At 41.8% G+C, this 21232-nt stretch overlaps 1 protein-coding gene across 1 annotated transcript in view; it reads left to right on the forward strand.

Annotated features, from left to right (window-relative positions):
• Positions 1-13709, forward strand: part of adgra1b (adhesion G protein-coupled receptor A1b) — a 182799-nt gene extending 169090 nt beyond the window's left edge. The window contains exons 17-19 of the mRNA XM_088013200.1: positions 1105-1250; positions 10697-10792; positions 10876-13709. Coding sequence (XP_087869326.1) covers positions 1105-1250; positions 10697-10792; positions 10876-12292 — 1659 coding nt within the window. The 3' untranslated portion in view covers positions 12293-13709. The remainder of the gene's footprint in view (positions 1-1104; positions 1251-10696; positions 10793-10875) is intronic.
• Positions 13710-21232: the final 7523 nt, after the last annotated feature.

Consider the following 21232-nt stretch of genomic DNA (forward strand, 5'->3'; position numbering starts at 1 on the left):
CATATAATTGTACCATTATTTTTCCCACAACGGCAAAATAAATGATCAAGAATCCAAAATGTTTGACCTTCATGATCTATCTTATGTTCCTTTTTTTTGATTGAAGTCAACTGTTGCTCCACAGTAGCGGTTAGCCTTTATTTGTTTCACTTTGTAAAACATCTTTAGGCGATTAATCAGTCAGATTCCGATCATTTGAAATCTTTTCCTGTCCTCTTGTAATCATATTAAAAAAGCATCTCCTCCTGTCTGTTCTTGGCTCTAATGAACCTCTGAAGTGTGCAGACTCCAAAGCAGTGATTGACTTCCCACCCGCTCTTTGCTCTCTATAAACAGCTCACGGACACTTCCAATTAGTGTCTGGTCCGCTGCATGCTAGCTTCAGTCCCCAGGCCTATCATGTTGGAGAGAAGCCATTTGATTGGGTGTCTCAGGTTGGCAGTTCATCATGAACAGACTGACTGGGCGGTGGAAAAGGCTTAGAGCATTTTAATTTTCTCGCTCCATTCTCCAAACGCTCATCTCCTCTTTGCCACATCCCTATCTGGGTTCTGTTTCTGTAAGCTGGCAAAGCCTTTAAACAAAGTTAGATCAGTTCCACCATCCAAACATATTTCATGAATATTAAAGTGAGCAGGAAAGGAGATGTGTACATTGCGTGCAAAAGCGCAGTCACTCAGTGCTGGTGTTCAACGTGATCATAATTTATATTCAGACTTGTTATTCAGTGTGCACACCTCGTGTCGTTTAGCTGAACTGATAAGAAACTGCTCCGTATCCTCCAGTGTCGCCTCACTACGATTCTCCTCTCCCAAACAACCTTGATGGTTCAATCTGACTTTTAAGCCTGTTTTCCTATTCTTGCACTGCTGTGCTTTAATGAAGCATTCTGGTCTTGCAGGGAAGCGTCTTCAGAGTTACCCTTGGTCTGACATTGATAATGTTTCACAGTGAGGTGTGTGAGATCGTCTTGAACATATTTTCTTTGAGCTAAACGAACGTTGTCTCATCTGACATTTTTCCCCAGGAACGTGCTTGTAAGGCGGCGCTTAAGTTCGGAGAAGTCAAAGAAATAATTTGATGCACCCTCTGCCACCCCCTCAGGTCGGGTTCGTGCTGCACTACTCGTCTCTGTCGACGATGCTGTGGCTCGGGGTGACAGCCAGGAACATTTATAAGCAGGTGACCAAGAAGTCTCCACAGAGTCAAGACGGTGACCCACCTCCACCCCCTAAACAGCCCCTGTTGAGGTAAGCACTGATGTCCTCCTTAGCCTTGACTTGTATGAGGTGAAAAGGACTTAAACCGTCGTGTCAATCTGTGCGTGCGTTCGTTTTCATCTTTCTTCCAGTTTTTGCTGCTTGTGCTGTGTAGTTCTTTGAAGGTCAAACTCTGGGTCAGTGCACAACTTTCCTATTTCATCTTAGACTTTAGGGTCTTCAAGGTGTTTCCAGGCAATTCCTGTTCCAAGTTTCTTTTTTTTTGTACAAGCATTGGTGAACAAATCATTCAAATCAGTTGAAACACAGATAGAAGACATCCATTATTTTTGCTTGTGAGTATTTAACTCTGTTAAAAATGGTCGGATGCCGCCTATTTCCAGCAGACAACGTGGTAGAGGCAACCAACAGCTGGTCATGAACACACTCAAACCCCAGGGCAATGTGTAATCTTTATTTGATCCAAGATGGATGTGTTCCCACTGGGCTTGATGTTAGCCTTGCATACTGGGGTAGGGTTAGGAGACGGGTGTTGGTTCAGGCACTTGTAGCAGTTTGTCTGGTAACGCCTGTGAATTGTTGGTCATTTTCTGCACCATTTTACTTGGAGAGTCACCTCGTTGTGACTGCATGCCAGTGGAGGGTGAGGATGACCCGCTGTGTTCAGGGGTCGTTTTTATATGTAGGTGGCCTGATTCCTGGTCTGTGTCCATCCCAAGGCCGATGCTGCAGCCTGCAGCACCGCCTACCCAACCTGCCCTCTCCTGCAATATGATGACAAACTGTTTCTGCCTCCACTTCTTTTCAGCAATGCAACATAATCATTACAGGTTTTCCTAATGCTAATGAGACTTGTGATAAACTAATAAGTAGATAAAAAAACATAATTAGTGTTTTTGCTATAGGTATATTACCAACATAGACCATAGATATGAGAATTCATCATTTCCATCTCAACAACATGGTTGTACTGACAAAGCTGCATCTGGTAAAGATATACTGAATTCTGAAAAACTAAGGTTGTCTGGTATACATTTGCTTTCATTTGAACTTTTGTACACATTTTACATCACTAAGATCATACTAACATTGTCCTTGAAATGTCAGATGAAACAATAATTTGTGGTTGGAGAAACGTTTGATGTATTTAAAGAAGTAAGCATTTAATCCTGTTTGCGTCGGTGCCATCGGCAGTGGTGATGCAGGCGAAGATTAGTGAAAACACAAACTTCACCTCAGCTAGAAAGGTTAAATCTTCCAGAAATAATTTACCATACAATACTGACTTGTTTAATATTTTAAATTAAATAAGTTTGTAAATAGTTTTTGCACTTTTCACAGATAAAATCTTCACAGAGACAAAGAAAAACTAAATTTCATGTTTTTCTAAAACTCATTCATTGGAGGCGTAATTGATCAGTTACTTTGGGATATTGTCAGAGGTTTTTTTTGTTTGTTTTGTTTCCTGTTTGTCCAAAACGTCGACCTGTGATTTCTGAGCTGCTCTGGGTGAAGGGAAGGTCAGCCATGATGATCCGCTCAGTCCTACAGACAGCTTTTGAAATAATGTGGTTAAAGAAATGACATCATCATTTTAAAACTGCATTTAACTTTATTTATATTGTCTTTGCCAGATGAAAAATGAGTCTGATGATCTAAAACACACAAAACCTTGTATGAGTCGTATGACCCTTCTTATTTTTTTCATGAAATAAATTGCTGATCGTCTCAAATTCACAGGTAGTTTTATTTTCTGTGGAATAATTTATTAATTTGAGGTATTTTTAAATCCTTGGCCAGGCACACAGGAGTCCACCTTTTATCTAATTTTATCTGCAGGTGTTTTATCTGGATGTCTCGGAAAGCTCTCTCAACATGACAGGTGATGATGGCTCATAGGCGAGGATGCCAGATCTTTGATGTCAGAAGTTTAAATTAGGCTGGTTTCATCTTTTATTTTTAAAAAGATTTTAACAACTGGCATCTCTTATGCGCGCCCTGATCGTATTTCTTCTTGCAGATGGAATATGGAAACATTTGTTTATAAAATTAGATGTATTCAACAGTTTCCCTTTCCTTCTTTTGTATATGACTGTGCATGGCCACTGATTTTGGTTTTTGGGTTTCTTTATTTACTCTCCTGTGTTTCCCATCTTTTGTTTTGTTTCGAGGGCAGCAATGGCTTTAATAGGACGAGTTATTGAACAGTTTATCTGCAGAGACACATGCAGCTTGTGAAGACTGTTGTAACTCGACATAGCTGTCAGATTTTCCTCTGCGTACCACTCTGGTCTCATTTTGGAGTTTTTTTAGTGATCATTTTTAATCAGTTACAGAAACTGTTTGTAGAGCTGACATTCGAGACAAACTGCAGCTTATGTAACACTCAGCCTTCAGATTACAGCATAAAGATAAACTAAACCTCCCTTAAATGCCACTAAGCACTGATCAATAAAGCTTTTTGCTGGGTATTGGGCAGCTTTGTTACATTCTCTGGCTTCCTGTGAAGTTTATTAAGTTTAACTGAAGCATTTTAATTAAAAAGCCTGACGGAGCAGCTTCTTTCTCTCACTACTATAAGAACATATTGGAGGCTTCAATCCCACAATTCTCTGCCTATTCTGGCATAATCTTGGAATACTTAAAACTATTGCTATGGGTTAGTTGTTTTTTCCTGCAAAATAATGCATTGTAGTTGCACGCTTGCGATTTGTTCTTTACAAAGATTTGACAAACATTTAAGAGGATTAGCTGTTAGACCCATCCAGAGGTCCTTCTGCAGTGAGAAGCTATTCTGTGAACTCTGATGCAAATCTACAACAGTTTCATTTAAACGATCAAAGGTAGATAAACAGATGCAAACTGGGGGAAAACACTGCATATGTTCTGTACTGTGCCATATCTGAATTAGTTTAGTAAATTGTATCAGCCTTTACTGACCTTTGAACTTCAAGAGTATTCCAGTGACTCACAGCAACAAGGACCAGGGTTAAAGTCTGTGATTGGGTAGAGTTTGCATGTTTGAGTGTCTGTTCTGGGACAGACTGGAAAAATATCAAAGGTGTAACCCACCAATAGAAATAAGCGAAGATTTGGCATGTAAAGAAAATAGATTAATGGTGGATTTTCACGTCTAAAAAAAAAAAAAAACAAAGCAATAAAAAAATTTGAAGTAAAGTTTCTATCAGGATTTGATCCCAACAGGTTGTTGCTTTAAAATCAAAGATCTCATTTACCAGAGAGGAAAAGAAAAATTACAAACTCAGTAACAAATAATTGGCAAATATGACTCAGTTAAAGTATTGGCTAAAAACTAGAGCAGGATTCATAAAAAGATTTAGCTTATCTCACTTAACAGTTTAGTTTTCTGTTCAATAAAATAAAATAAAAAAACTTCCAAATTACCAAAAAGGCAAACATTTTATTCTCAAGCTGCTCCCACATTGTTTTCTAACTTTTTAGCCTTTATGAGCAACACAGTTTCTGACAGGAGTAAGAATGAGAAAGATTATAGTATCATAACAGAACAAAATAACAAAGTATGCAAAAAACAAGAATATTAAAGGAATAATAAAACAAGAAGAGAAGCAACTTAGAGGCTGTGTTTGAGTCTAAAGGCTTCTTAAGTTTTTTCAGGAACGTTCCACCCTCGTTCCTCGTTGCCAGCAAATGACTCACAAAGTACGGATGATATTTAGAAAATGAGAGACTAATTCCTGCACTTAAATGTCAACATTGTTTTGTGAAACTGTTCCTACTCTTGAGTCACTTCTAATATTTTTAGATGTCAGTTTTCTAGAACAAATACTCTTATGCTCAGTTCATACACAATCAATGTGATGTGAAACAGTTGCACTGCAAAGGTTTTATGTTAACTCTGATCTATCCGCAGCACACATGCCGGTGTTAAATGATATATCCTTAGCTCACAAAAACATTTAAAGGACGCATGACATCTAGCAGAAGCAGAATTTAACCAAATTTCGTTAATCCGACAAAATGGACCATGACTCAGCCAGAGAAACAAAGAGCAGATTAGCTTCAGGTTAGCATTCAAAAAACTGTTTTAGGCTTAAACCATAAAGTCCAGGTTTCAACCGCTGATAGTTGACATACTGACAACTTTAAAAATAATTGAATGCTAATAAATCCTGCTGTTTATAAAACTCTCGGCGAAGTACTGGCAGCCGTACATCAGGGCACCTTTACGTGAAACGTAGCATTCAGAGTGAATTCAGTTACTGGCAAAGCAGGGAAAAGTTTGAACCTCAAACCTCTGCAGCATCATTTGAAATTAAAGATAAAAGGAGAAGATGGAGATCAGGAGACCTGATGTACTTTGTGCTGGGAAAGTGGTGAACTTTTGAACTCCAGATTTGCACTAGTAAAACTTTCTCAGTTATTTTGACTTTAGGTTCAAACATATGTGCCCCGAAGTACAGAAAGTGCTGAATGTCATACAACGGCACCAACTTCAGCCCAGTTGTCTGTGTGTAGGTTTTTACCACAAACACTAGTACCTATAAAAATATACACAAAGAAATGATCAAACCCCAAATCCGCTCAGGGATCTATTCCTGAAAAGTCTCAAAATCTAGTTACCCGCTGACCTATAAGCGTTGCGTTTCTTGCTAAATAAATTCCCAGACGCCTGCGTGAACGAGGGTTTTAATGGCGAACGTTCCAGAGGCTCCCCCATCCTCCTCCGCTTGCAAAGAGAGGTCGTTTGTCTGGGGGCAGGCGGAGGGATTGTGTGCTGCAGCAGGCTAGCTGATCCTCAGTGATTGACTGTAATGCTCGCCGTCAGACCGACTCATGCAATGAGACTTAACAGCTGGAGACAAATCTATTTCTCACTCCTCTCCTAACAACCACCTCATCCCTCCTCATCCACCTCTTTTCCTGTTCTCCCTGCCTGACAGCCTTTGATCACATATTCAGCCCACAATCACAGTGACTGTTATCAGAAGTAGGCCACTCTGTGTTTAAATACTTTTGTTAATGAATCAGCTGACTGGCATGTAGTCGGCTGTGTGTGTCATTCCTCATTACGACGAGGATTTCTTCTTCTTCTTCTTCCTGTATTAAGATCCACCATCAGTTAAACGCCCCAAAGTTCTTCTATTTCTAGTTGTCAGTAATTATAAGAGTAAACAGAGAAATTTATCATGTTACTGTGTGAATATATAACATTAGATTTGCACTGGACGTAAATATCAAAAGCTACTTTTAAGCTACAGCAGAAGAAAGTGGCTCAACGTCTTTACAAAAGCTGACTTAATAGTTCTTTAGAATATATTGTAAAGGAAGTTGGTATCGTTCTTATTTTCTTAGAAAATTATGTGTTTAGTCACTTTGTTTTTCAAACAGGGACCTTTAATGTGTCATTCGGCAAACATGAATTTGAACAAAACTTCCTGGCAAATATTTTGCTCAATATCTGCATGAGCTCCACAGCTTAGATCATGATAATGTGTCTTATCGTGTGCACACAACTTTATAGTGAAGAGCTTTTCAAACTCATTATTTATTTGCCAGTTTCAGCTTTGCAATGGGGAATGCATCTAGACAGTTTTGGTTGTTCTGATGGAAACGATCCTAGTTTGGACCAGAAGGAGCTGGATGCATTTTCGTTCTGTCAGTTTTACCAAAAATATTTTGTTTTGTTGACGTGACAATATGGACATTTTGCAAAACTGAGATATTATTTTGGTTTCATATCTAAGTCTCATGCAAATTTAGTTTTGGGTGAGAATAACTGAGTTTTAGGATTCTGCATCAGTTTTACCCCTTCATCAATTTTTAATGCATTTTCTTTCTGTCATCCTGCATCTATGAGCAATCCGTCTGATTCCTCTGTGGGTTTTTCATGGTTTTGTTGAGGTTTTTTCATCAATTATGGAGATAAGAATCCATAAAAATAATGAAAATGTCACATATAATTTTATTTATTTGCATATTAGTTTTTAAAGAATCTTATTTTGACTTTTCTTACTGCTGGTTCTCCATTTGGCCCAGTTGGATCTTTGGAAATGAGGACATCTGACCAAACCAAGAGACACTTTGTGATGGCAGATATGATTCATTGGAGTTTAGTGCAAAAACAGTTTCTGGTAGATAATATGTTTCATAAAGTACAACGTAACTGAGTCATTAGTTGTCAAATTGAGGAAATTATCAAAAAATACCAAAGGGACGGACTGGATCTGAGTGGCTGGAAAACCACAAATTAGTAGAATCTTTACCACATCCTGATGTCTTCCCAAAACTCTGAATGTGAGCCAAAGAAATTGAAAAGAACTTAAAAGAAAGATTAAAGGGATTATTTGATCAGATAAATATGACATTTTCAGGCATGTTCACTTAACCCAAACATAAAAAGGTTATTTGTCTTTTTAAACAGTGAATGTAGATATTTGGATTCAACTCCATAAGGCTCAAAATGTTCCAGTTTTGCATATTGGTTGATGTGTATAAAGAACCCTTCAGTATTTAGTGTAAACCTTTAAAGAGCCTGAATACATGGAGTCCTGTTTTATCCACGAGGAAATGTTCTGTGCTGGTTTTGACCGTCACTTGTCCCCAGCTGTTCTATGTAAGTCCTGGATGAGGTCCAGAGAGAGGACAAGACCCTGTCACAAAGCAGAGGACGGTGCATGGGCAGAGGAGCAAGGATGAGAGGGGAGTCGCTGTGTAGATGGCGACTAAAAGCCACTTCAGGGTCTATTTATATCAGATGATTGCTGCCTCTGAGCTCAGTTAAAAGCAAAGTTCCTTCTTAAAGGCTTTTTTTTTTTTTTTTTTTACTGGAATTGCCAAAATAAAAGAAAGTGTGCATGTAATGCAGAGCAGTGTGTGTTTAGATGTTCATGCAAAACAGTTTCTGTATCTGGCAAGACTTTTAAAATCACACAGCAGCTTTATGGACAAAACCAAAGCAGCAAGCCGACTGCCTCGGTCGCATGTTTCTGCCACGTCTGCTTCACGCGTGCTCCAAGCTGGCGTTCCTTTAGGGGACGTTGGACAAGAAGGGTTTGAGAGCACATGGTGCTTTAACGTCCACACGTTCCCCTCATGTATGCTTATCTGCCTGACGGCTGCGTAAATGGCTTTCTGTTGGAGGAGCGTCCCCCGGGGTGCCACTCCACTCAGAAACAGTGACAGGCCGCTAATGCCGACACCCTCAACCCCTCACTGACCAGCTCAGACAAACATCTTGATTGTAATTGAATTTTTGGGCTTCAGTGATGAAGGAAAGATTGTTAGAGAAGGAGAGAGACGGCAGAAAGAAGCAGAAGGGAGGAAACTAGGGATGAAGATGGATCGGTGGAAGGGTTAGGGTAGGGTGGCGGAGGCTGTGATTAAACAGGACGCAGGAGGAAATAGCAGAGTGTTATGCTGGAAAGTGGATGACAGTGCAGAGGAAGAGGAGGAGGACAGTAGAGAGGAAGGGGTGAGTTGTGTGTCTGTAATGAAATCATAGGGTCTCACTTCCTGTGATGCTCTGTGCCGAGTTATTTAGTTTTATTCATGTCTCCTCTGTGGTCCAGGCTTTTCTTTTATTATTTCTTTAACTTATCACAAAATAAATAGTTACTATTTTAGAGAACTAACTAGTTTGACACAAATAAACATCAGTTGTTTTCAGTAATTCAGTTCAGATTGTTGCTGTTGTGGTGCGTTCACACCAAGCGCGTCACACGCATCAAAAATGCATCCGACGCTTCGAGTTCGACGTATTTGCACTTTGAATGCAGACAGCTGACATATTGCTTTGCGCCTCGCGTTTGGCGCATCAGGCGCCTCTGGTTTGCATCCACAGAGGCGCGTCGAGGGCACGTCAGATGCGTCGTTGTTGTCGGTGGCCGGACGTTCTTGATGCGTCAAACGCCAGATGTGCGAAACGCGCCCTTGTCCTGCCGTCCTGCAGCCGGACGCGCCTGGCGCACACACAGCGCATTTGGTGTCAACGAACCGTTACATAGACTCATTACAAACAGTTCAACTGTTTCTTCTTATTAAATTTGAAAATTATAATTGACAGTTGTTAAATTCAACTTCTGAAGAATTTTAAAAAGTTGTTAAATAGATAAGTTTGCATGCTGAAAAGTATATTCATTTACTTTTATGTACCTCCACTCAGTTTGATAAATAATGACACTTTTAATGCAATTGTGCTTTAAAAGGGTCAACTTTGCATTAAGGGTGTCATTTTCTAACAACTGTCATGTCAGACGCACTGGGCTTATTGTGCTTTGACTGTATTAATGCAATACAATGACATTTTCTTTTTCTATTGACAACACATCCTGAAGTTGTTGAACGAGCCTCTTGGGTCCACAAACGTCTCAAAGACGGCTCCATTTGTAAGTCAAGTGCTCATCGTCTGGAGTATATTTTGACCGGATAGTTTGAATCGCTGCTCTGACTACAAATGTCCTCGTAGGGTTTCGTTTCTTTCTTCATCTTCCACAAAACCTGCTGTGTTTGTAGAAAAAGGAAACGTGTTTGAGCTTAAATCAAGGACGTTCTATATGCAACTCGTAAAACCACGACTTGCAGCTCCATCATGTTCAGACGGACAGGAAGCAGATTTGTTTATGTAGTACAGTTTGCACTTTGGTTTGCAGTGAAGAAAACAAATAGTAGGTGTGATTGCGCCCCAAGCGTGTAATCACAAACATGCTGACATGCTCGAACGGTAAACAGAAATGATCCTTTTCTTTTTTTATTTCTTTTTTTTTTAGATTGGCAGGTTTGGGAAAAACAAAGTAACAGAAACGGGTTTTCATGCCATGTGTCATTCTATGTCAGTCAAACTGTGGAAATACTCTCACACTGACTTAACTCAGTCTTACTTCCAGGTTAGCCAAGAACTTCACTCACGGCGTCATTCTGAACTCTGGAAGCAGTTCCAGCTTTTTAAAATGTTTTTAGAAAGTCTTGGTGCGTATATGTGTCTGTTTTGTGGCTCTTTTTGTTTTTGCAGTCATCGATAATCTTCTGGTACATATTTTCTCTGGATAACCGTCTGTGCCTCTTGTAGTTTTTTTTTAAAGCCTGTTAGTTTTCTGGCATTGAGGTGAAAGTATAAAGGTGAATGTGGAAGGCTGTTCAGGAATCCTCCTTCAGTCTGCTTTATCCGTCCCAAGGCCAGTTCTGATTTGGGATTATTGCCCTGTAGAGATGAATAAGATTTTAAAATTTTCTTTCATCTGGGTTGATTCCAACTAGACGATGATCAAAACCAGCTAAGAATGGATGAAACAAGTCAGATGTCTTCTTTACAGATATTGAGATATTTGGGATTCAAATTTTTGTGTGGATTAGAGACAACATGCTAATTGATATTTCTGAGACATCTCAGTTCACTGCTGAAATGATATAAAAATGTAGTTTTATATTAATAGCGTGTTTTATAAATTCTGTCCTATCTGACACTGTGTGGTTTTGTGTCTTCCTCTGCCACATCACAGATTTTATTTGGTCAGTGGTGGAGTGCCTCTCATCATCTGCGGCGTCACAGCAGCTGTTAATATAGACAACTATGGGAGCGGGGAGCAGGCACCATAGTGAGTTCTTGATGTGAAGACCTTGTAAGTTATGAATTTCCGATGCAAATCCAATGACTAAGCGTGGCTGGTTTGTGTTGCAGCTGCTGGATGGCATGGGAGCCCAGCCTGGGAGCCTTCTTTGGCCCCGTGGCCTTCATCGTGCTGGTGACGTGCATCTACTTCCTATGCACCTTCCTTCAGCTCCGGCGACATCCCGAGAAGAAGTACGAGCTCAAGCAGCTGACAGAGGAGCATCAGAGGCTGGCCGCCGCCGACGTGCCGACTCACTGTCACCAGGGAGCCGAGCCCGGAGCGCTGGCGGCCCCGTCTGGTGGGAGCAGCTGCCCCGCCGGCTGCCCCGGCATCCCCATCAACCCTGCACTGCTGGCCAATGAGCACTCCTTCAAAGCCCAGCTACGAACTGCGGCCTTCACCCTGTTCCTCTTCCTCGCCACATGGACCTTTGGTGCGTTGGCTGTGTCGCAGGGACACTTCCTAGACATGATCTTCAGCTGCCTTTACGGTGCCTTCTCCGTCACCCTCGGCCTCTTCATCCTCATCCATCACTGCGCCAAGCGTGACGACGTCTGGCACTGTTGGTGCTCTTGCTGTCCTGGAAGACGTGCCAACGCCTGCTCCGGCGCGCAGGGCTCTGCTCAGGCGCGGCCCAAGGTGAACGTGAACGGAGACACCCCGGGGCACGGTGGCCACGGTCACAGCCACTGCCACCACGACTCGCCGTGTCAGGCGAAAGCGCTGCTGAGCTGCAGCCACAGCGGGGCGGCTCACTGTAAACACGCCGCTCTTCCGTCCTCGCAGAATCACGTAACGTGTCTGGCGCCGGTGACTCCGTGCTGCGCCGCCCTGCACAGTCAGCAGTTGATGGAGGAGGAGCCCACGGCCACTCACGTGCTGCTGCACTCTGAACCAGGGATCCAGCTGCACCCCTGCCTCAAAAGCAGCACCAGGACTAAAAGTCGTCAGTTTGGACGCAAAGCCGGGGCGCCTGCCTGCGCGGCGGGGAGCGACAGGGAGTACGCCTACCACATCCCCTCTAGTGCCGACGGAGGCAGCATGCACAGCTCACACACTGACAGCCCCCACAGCACACGTGAGCGGCACGCCCACATCTGTCCGCACCTGGCCCACGAAGGCCACCACGACGGGCATCACACATGCCACGCTACTGCAGCCACCCTGCATGAGTCTCTGGCGTGCCATAACCCGTGCCACAGGCATATCTGCTGCTCCAAGGCAGACCTTTTCCCTTCTCTGTGTCCGGCAGAATCGGGGGACACGGGCGTCTTCCTGTGCGGCTGCAGCAAAGTAGCCGAGGAGGAACCCGTGGTAACACATCACCATCTGGAGATGCATGCTCCGCGCAGACAATCATGCCCCCAGAACCCGCCCAGTCAGAATGGGATTTTAAAGGGAGGCATGCATGAAGGACTTCTGTACACCTCAGACAGCACAGGGAATATACGCACCGGCCCCTGGAAGAATGAAACTACTGTGTAGTGCAGGAACACGACACGTTACGGGCGGCTCTCCCGCCTCATCCTGCCAAAATGAATTTCGCCTCCCTTTCTAGATGAAAAAAAAGGAAAAAAAGTGAAATAACATTTTAAACATCACAATCAACGTGAGGATTTTTTTATTTCAATATCCACGTTTATATGTGTGCTGTTTTCTTGTACAGAAATCTTATATCATGCAAACGCCTTCAGAGGTCCATCCATAGACCGAGGAGAATCACTTTCAACACTAACAGTTTGTGAAATGTGTCTCACGTTATACCATCAGATTTACCTGGAGGTATTCCCACTGTTCCATATTACTGCAGATCTATCTCTCTATATATATTCAAAAAAAATGAATGGTTGTATGTGTGACTATGTGTGTTAGTGCTCAGAGGCAACAAGCTGCAAGACGTTTTTACCCTGAATCTGAAACTACCGATAGTCTACGTTGACGGTGAATCTCCAGTACTTTGGCATTCATGTTCTAGACGACTAAACCAGCAATTTTAGACTTCATATGGGTATTTTTGCCATCACAACTGTGAATACCTACTAGAGATTTTCTAAATAATAAACAAAGATACCTTTGCTTGGCAGAGATGTGTGGGTGCCAGTTTAGTTGTAGAAAAATCACAGCAGAAAAAGCGAAGTAAAAAACTATGCGTGCTCCTATCCAGGTTTCTATTGATCGTGATGTCTATATGATGTCTTCACCTTAGTGTTTCCCTCTGCCTGAAAAGAAATAAAATCGACGGCACATCAGGAGGAACGGCGATGTCACTGTGGATGGTGAGCTGATGTCAGTGAGTTACTGGATTCAGTCCTTTTACTCAAAGTCGGGTCATGGCAGTGTTTTATCAGTCGGATTTTTATTCGTTTCATCTCGGTTTGCACATTTTCCTCCTGCTGATATGAAAGCTGCTTGTAAAAACAGACATTAACAGCTACAAAGTGTTTGAATGTAATCATTGGAATCAAATAACAAGCTGCTAAAGGGCCCACTTTGGGAAGCCTGCACAGGAGTGATCCTTACTTTTCTTTCATACAAAGATGTGATAAACCTCTCATCCACAATTAGTCAAAGCAAAATAACAAGAGCTGTCTAAAATACAAAATAAAACTCCTTTATATATTTTTTTTATTTTATTTTTCATAAATGTTGAACAAAAGCTCCACATTGTGCAAATGCCGTTAATTATTTTGATCCCGTGCAACTATTGCTGCTGGTCTTAAATCTTTTTTTGTCACAAATGTCTGCTTTACATCCCATAGGTAATCTGCATTTGGCCACACTTTAAACATCTGCAGCTCTGGTCAGAAAACGATACGCATTTATCACTGGCAGAAATACGCTGTTAGTAGTTTTTGATGTATTCTTCTTCTCAGGCTTCAGTCTTCATACAAAAATGAAACAACTTTAAGGATTTCAACAACAATTAGATGCACAAGACTGAATTAGATGTGGATTTTTTCTAATCTATTATGGTCAGAGTTACATACATACATACATAATCATATATATATATATATATATATATATATATATATATATATATATATATATATATATATATATCAGCTCAAATACAAATATACTGGCCCACTAATATTTGGTTGAAGATCCCTTAGGTTTGATAATCACTCCTAGCATGGATCTTCCTATCAGAAGAAATTCATTAAAAATTACCTGCCACATTATTAATAGTCACTAAAATTTCATTGGGTTTAGGTCAGAATTATTGCAGAAGCTTGAAATGATCATTATTTATTGGTTTTCAATCCAGTTTAGATGCGTTTGGCAAATCTTTATGCTGTTTAGATCCATAATTTGTTAAAGTCTCAACTGTCTGGTTGTCCATCCGACAAGAGTTGGAACATTTGGAGGTAGTTCTTGACTCAATCAAACCCTGATGGTACCATCGTATCTGAGTTGTTACCGTCTTCCAGGTTTAAAAGCTTCACCTTGTCTGTTCATTTTGGCTTCACTGTTGGCGTCTCCACTGGGGTTCCAGCAGCGTTCCATCTTTGGCAGACTTAAATCTTGTTGGTTTGGTTGGATGGCATACTTGGGCACATTTAGGTGTCCCAGTTTGTTTCTATTAATGCCTGGGTTCTCTGTCCTGCTGGTTTGTTGAATCCCCCCCAAAAGAAGCACAGTAACAGAGCAGCCAAACTCGTCCCAACGGTCAGATGAGACATGATTGAGTACAATAACCCACCAAGTCGAGAGCTGCTTGGTGGAGTCAATGTGGAGCTTTTGAACCTAAGAAACGACAATCATCACTTGAAATTTGAATACAATGAATGTTCCAGCAGGACAAAGATCCAAAATACGCAGCAGCTCCTTTAACAAATCAAAAGCAGGATTAAGCCTCATTGTATCTTACAAAAGAAAAAAACAAAGTATTGTGTAATAATCTATTTTAACCCTGCAGAGCGCCACTTAATGCCTTTTTGGTTCTGCAACAACGACTTGAATTTTCTAAACGTCGCTTGTGTAAGATGCCATCCACTTGATTTGTGACAGTTCAGAGAATTTAAAGAGGCTATAAACACTTTGGAAACGATAAAACAGATTAACATTAATTTACTAGAACTGCCTCTAAAAACCGTAAACTTCAGCGGTTTGATTGAAAGCCGGGTCAGTTCCAGGAAATCAAACCTTTAAAATGAGCCTCACCAATTCTGCCAAGAAGACTGAATATCCCGCCAAAAGATTGCAAATGGCTCCAAAACGTGTTTCATGATTGGACAAAAGAATTTAGCCAAATATTAGTGGGGTTGCATGTATATATTTGAGCTTTTATGTTTAATTTTGACCATGTGTGGAGAGAAAAAACACAATCAAATCCAACCTGTGCGCCTGTTCTCGTTTGTCCTACGATGTAAAAAAAGGAACAGTTCAAATAAATCATTATAAAACCTATTTTAATATGACATTTATGCCTCACAATTACCACACGTAAACTTCTGACCTAAACTACATATCTTCTAATCGCGATGAGTAAAACAAGCCCAACATCTTACACATACTAACTTTAGTCAGGGCGGACCAAGGCTGAAGTGTGGATCGTTCTGTTGTTACCAAGAAGGTCACATCGCTGCTCTAAAGAGAAGGCAGACGTGTCTCAGCATTGATTCAGCAGCAGCTGTTTGTCATATGAATGATGACGCCTCAGACAAAACTAGTGACACATTGAGGCAAAAGACTAAAAATAAAAATGTTTCTAAGCAGCAAACCACATCAGCATGCACACTGTGTCTGAATCCCTTTGTGTGCTCCTGTGTCCTTGTACATATAGAATTGGTTTCTGATGAATTATTTTATATGAGATTAAAGATGTTTAAGAATAAAGTCTATATGTAAAGAAAGTTGGGGAAAAAACAATGACCTCTCAATGTTAATGCTCAGTATCTGAGTTTGAATATGTCCTGTTTGTTTTCAGATGGCCTTTATCTGTTCATAAAGTATGCAGACCAGCTACGTGTTGTGAGACTTTCATATCAGAAACAGACATGCACAACACCGCTCCCTTTACACTATAAATCACAATGCAATTGAAAAGTTAATTTATTATTTCAGTTTACATCTTCTAATTTTATGGTTATTGATTAATGTCAATGAAAACCTGAAACTTACATCAAGTCAGACCAATAAAAAGGGATTTTTAATGAGGGCCTTCATGCAATCAGACAATTTTAAAGCTGCTGACTGGGAATTCATCAAGCAATTTCTAAAAAGTGGTTCAGGCACTAAAAGAATGGGAAAATTGAGTGGAAGGAAAAAGTGTGATAGAAAAATAGAAAGGCCTTGAGAGGATTATCAACCAGAGCACAGTCAAGAATTAGGTTGAGATTCACAACTGGACCTGAGATGCTGCTTCTAGAGCCACCACACCACCAAAATCAAACCAGAGATAAGAAATGTCTTATCTGAGCTTAGGAGAAAAAGAACTTAACTGGTGCTTAATGAGTCAAAATTCTTGTAAATTTTCCATTGCAATTGGAAATCCAGCTTTTAGAGTCTGGAGGACGAGTGGAGAGGTGCAGTGTGAGGTTTCTTTGGCTTTGGGGCGCCGTGTCGCTTGCAGGTGGCGATCTAGCAGGAAATATTAGAGCTCTGCAGACGAGCCTTATCGAGATGCTGATGTCATTTTCCAGCAGGACTTGGCACTTGCCCACACCTCCAACAGTACCAGTGCTTGCTTTAATGGCCGTAGTATCACTGTGCTCGATTGGCCTGCACAGCGGCCTGAACTGAACCCCGTAGAGGATTTATGGTGGATTGGCAAGAGGAAGATCAGAGATGCTGCAGCCCAAAATGCAGATGAGCTGAAGGCTGCTTCCGGAGCAACCTGGGCTTCCTCAACTCCTCTGCAGAGCTGCGTATTCATTACCTCCGCCACACTGCACTGACACAGTAACTCCTGCAAAATGAGCCCCAAACAATTAGGAAGAGCAGATATTGTACAGTATCTGGATTGTTTTTCAGAAGGCTGTTATTTCTGTGTTAAAAATCCCATTTTCCTATTTAGTGACTTTCCTATTTTGTAAGAAACACATTTTTTTGGTTTTCATTAGCGCTAAGCTTTAACCATCAAAATTAATAGAAATAAACACTTGAGTAATATCACTCAGTGTGGAATGAATAAATTTACATTTTAATGATATTCTCATTCATTAAGAGTCACCTGTACAACCACAGAAACGTGTTAAACAAATTTTAAAAACAGGCTTCTAGACACTGGAGATTTTTAATTGTAACTAAAGTCAAGCCTCTGCTGCAAAATGAAATTTGAGAGAGCGCTGTGCTGGTCAGCTTCCAAGTACATGGTGTGTATTTGCTGGTGGTGTGTTTTCGGAGCAGCCCGAGCTTTTTTGAGACGATGTGTTTATCACAGGCTGCCGTAGGCCGCCTCCTCTGAAGTCATCGTTAGCAGATGTACTGCCCTGACCGAGTGTCACGCTGGCTCACTAACAGCCCACCAGACAGCTGCTGGAAAACTCACCTGTGGTACTGTGACAAAAAACCTGAAGCCAGTTTTCACTTTTTTCTACACTGACACAGATACCCAATAAATGTATTTTTTCACCATGCAACAGATGAAAGCGTCTTTGGCTCAGCGTGGATGTATGTATGTGTGTTTAAAAGTAACAAAAGCAAAGGCCTGTTGCTCCCCTTCAGCTCTCTGTGCTCCGTTTCTGTCTGTAAGCAGCACAGTGGAAAGTAAGATGTCTCACAGTGGAGGGATCCAGATGATTGCAGCCTTGGGTAGTGGCTTCTTGGTGAGTGCATGTTAGCATGTTGTGCATCCACAGACCTTGTCTGTGCTTTTCCTCGTGTGCTCACATCCCAACGGCGATGAGACGGGGGCGTCTTCTGTGTCCCACTAATCACACCCAGATTTGACAGGTTATGAAACGCCCCAGTTTAATATGCTGCTGGATTCTAATTTTTTATGCCCAGTGCCTCCCCATCATCAGATTATCCATCTGATCGAAAGCTGTGTGAAGTTTTAGACCGCAGCCCTCGCTGCTTGTCTACTGAGTAGATGCTGAGTAAACAAAAGCACCAAAAGGGTTTTTTTTTAGAAGGTAAGTTCACCAAATGTTATCTTAAGAAAACTAAAAACTTTACTGAAGTGATGTGATGGGAATTTATAAGTTGGTTTATCCACAAAAACAACAGCAGCTTAAAGAAAAATGTTGTTTCGCCATCTGCTGGGACGGCTGCTCTTTCATGCCCCCTGGTTTTGCAACATTCTGGCATCTTTCAGAAACAACCAGCCAGATTTTTAATAACACAAACACATTACAGCCCAAAACCTCTACATAAGCCTACAGAAAGTCGTGCATTATTGTGAAGAAGAAAGGAAATGATATATGGTTGTTAAACATTTTATAAAGAAAATTCAGAAGTTTTGTTTGCACATGTGATTATTCTAATTTCCCTAAATAAAATCCAGTCTTAATTTCCTTTTACTGTCACCCAGAAAATAGTTAACTACCCATTTTTAAGTGTCCCTTCATTATGGAGAGAACTGAATGTCTCCATTCTGCAGGACAAAGTGTTCATTTATTTGTTTCTTAATAAAAAATGTGATGTTTTCAGTATTATAAAGCCTAAAAATATTCATCCTGAGTTCCTTAATTTCACATCAAAACACTTTTGTATCTATTATATGTTTCAACTTCTTGGTTTCCAGCAGTCGAGAGGGTTTATGGCTCCAGACAGACAGAAATGGCTCTTCGACCTGAAAAGTTTCCTGCCTGCTGACCCGCCCTGACTGTCTGGGCAGAGAGAGAATCCATCAGAGAATCAGCCGAGAGGCCCCTGTTAACAAGTTCTGTAGAGATCCACAGCTCAGCAGGGACAACCTGTTAACACGGCGACAATTTATGGTGTAGTCCACAAAATCTGGCCTTTATGGAGTAGTGACAACAGGAGAGTCACTGCTACAAGGAAGCCTTAAGAAGGCAACAAACCATGTAGGGGACACAAAACATCTGGAAGGAATCAAAACCAAACTAATGACGCTGCTCCTCTAAGGCTGTCCACCTCCTGCTGGTTTTAGACGAGTTTCAGCTCCAACAACTGATTCAGATGACCCAACTACCTCTTCAATACCACAACGTTCTGCAAAGGCCTGCTGGTGTGTCGAACCAGGAACTGGAGAACTAAAATACTCAGGAATGACTGGGCACCAATGCCAGTAGAACATGGTAGCGGCTGCATCATGCTGTGGAGAGGATTTCCTCCAACCAGGTCAGGAAAAGAGTTGATTTGAATAAACTGCTCAGAGGGCAGGAATTCGCCTTCTAGCTGGAACACAGCTTCAAACATACAGTGAGATGGCCAAGTCAAAGTCCAGGTCTAATTTCAAATGAGAATCTGTGGGAAGAACACAGGCATCCAGAGGAGTTCTCCATCCCGGCCTGCTGGGCTTCTTGTTGCAAACAAATGTTCCGGTCTGTAGATGTGCAAAGACATACGCATCCACTGAGAGCTCGTTCAATAACTGACTCCAAACCGTCCAGATTTTATAGAAAACTTAGTGAACATCTTATCTCTTCCACTTCATAATTATGTACTACTTTACGTTGATCTATATCTCAGGATTCCAGAAAATACAGAGAAGTTTGTGGTTGAAACATGACAAAATGTGAAAAGGGTGTGAATGCTTCTGAGAGGTGCAGCGTTGGTGTTTATAAAACGGTTAAATGTGACGTTTATTTAGCCCCGTAAAGACGACAAACGGTGTTGAATCTTCCTTACAAAAACCCTTCACTTGATGAAGGCTGGGATTGTTGTTCCCATCTCTGATCTCCCACATCCCATGTCATCCTGACTCCATATGCCTCTGGCTCCCTCACACTCCTCCCTCTCCTCATGTGTTAAGTAGTTCTGTCTCCCATCAATAACCCAGCCTGCTCCTCCAGCTCCGATCTTGGCAGACAAGACTTGTGACAGAGGGCTGTGATCGTCATGCTAATGCTGTCCTTGACTTAAATAACATGCTCGAGACTCGCAGGGTGGGAGAGAGGACGGGGCGGGTGGCGGTGTGTGTGTGTGTGTGTGCGTGTGTGTGTGTGTGTGTGTGTGTGTGTGTGTGTGCAGGAGGTGAAGGCAGGATTGGAATTTGAGGCTCAGTGGATGAAGGAAGACGAGGGAGGAAGGTTTGGAAGATCAAAGAGAAAGAGAGGAAAGAAAGAGGTGGCAAAGCTGCTTATGAGATATCATCATTTAATTTCTAGAAAGCAGTTTTTCTAATGTGTGTGTGTGTGTGTGTGTGTGTATCCAAACCTGCTGCAGGATCTGAATGTATCACCAGTTTAACACCATCATGACATTTACTGAGGAAATGACAACAGTTTGATTAAAGCAGGGTGTCGACTCCACTATCCTGCACACGGTAGGAACAATGATTCGGTGTTATTTGGTGATGAATCAACTGTGAAGCCTGTTGATTTGTCACAGTTTGTCAGTCGAGGTTGTAAATTGCTTCAAACATCCAAACAGAATTTTTATTTTGTATTTTTTTGGTTTATTTGATCAGGAAAGCCGTGTTGGGCCCCAGTGTGTCACCCCAGGCAGGAGATGCATTCCAGCCCGTTAATAACTCTCAGCAGCTCCTAAGAATCCTTCCTCTACAGCAGAGAGTAATGAACAAGTCTGCTAACCCGTTTCTCCTCACCCAGCCCCGTTCTTCCACCTCCCTCTGCCTTACTGTCAACACACCTGATGTCTGTTTTGTGACAATCTGAAGGCAGGTTCCTGCTTCTGAAAGAACAACTTGACGTCTCAGTGAGTGACATGCCGAATATTCCCTTTAACTTGTTTTCCCGTGACAACCATGCTGCGCTGCTGAATTACTCCATGCATCAAATCACTGGCAAAAATTGTAAAATGATGACAAAGACTATGAGTCAAGCTAGTGTGATTATTACTGAGCTCCTTGTCTCTAAGTCGTGTTCTGGGTTTGGTGAGAGCAATCAGCATCTAATCTGTGTTGTTTCATGTGTTTGCTCTCCTTCCTTCCCCACCAGCCTTATTTTGTGTGTTATTTATATCTTCTGCTGATGGTGATGCAACATTGTACAACAGGAAGAGTGCAAAGAATCACGTGACGGTTTTAACCCATCAATCTGGCAGATTAGCCGAAGAGGCCGTCACTCCACCGGGTTACATAACGACACCCAGCCGGGTGAGGAGAGGTGAGGCCTCCCCACTGATCCTCCCAACTCCAGGGAAGAGAGAGAACGGGAAAGCTGGGTGGCGGGTGGCAAAGGACCAGGAGACAGGAAGCAGAGCTGAGTGTGTTGAGGGAGGGAGAGGAGTAAAAGCAGCAGATTATGCTGAGGAAGTCTGTTGTTATGGCTTGTTAAACCCCACATGGCTGCTGATAACCGTCCACCTCTGCTGGCTTATTCTCTGCAC

This window comes from Poecilia mexicana, unplaced genomic scaffold (genome assembly GCF_051168715.1).
Source record: "Poecilia mexicana isolate PSO_F unplaced genomic scaffold, ASM5116871v1 scaffold_15, whole genome shotgun sequence".
Taxonomy (NCBI): domain Eukaryota; kingdom Metazoa; phylum Chordata; class Actinopteri; order Cyprinodontiformes; family Poeciliidae; genus Poecilia; species Poecilia mexicana.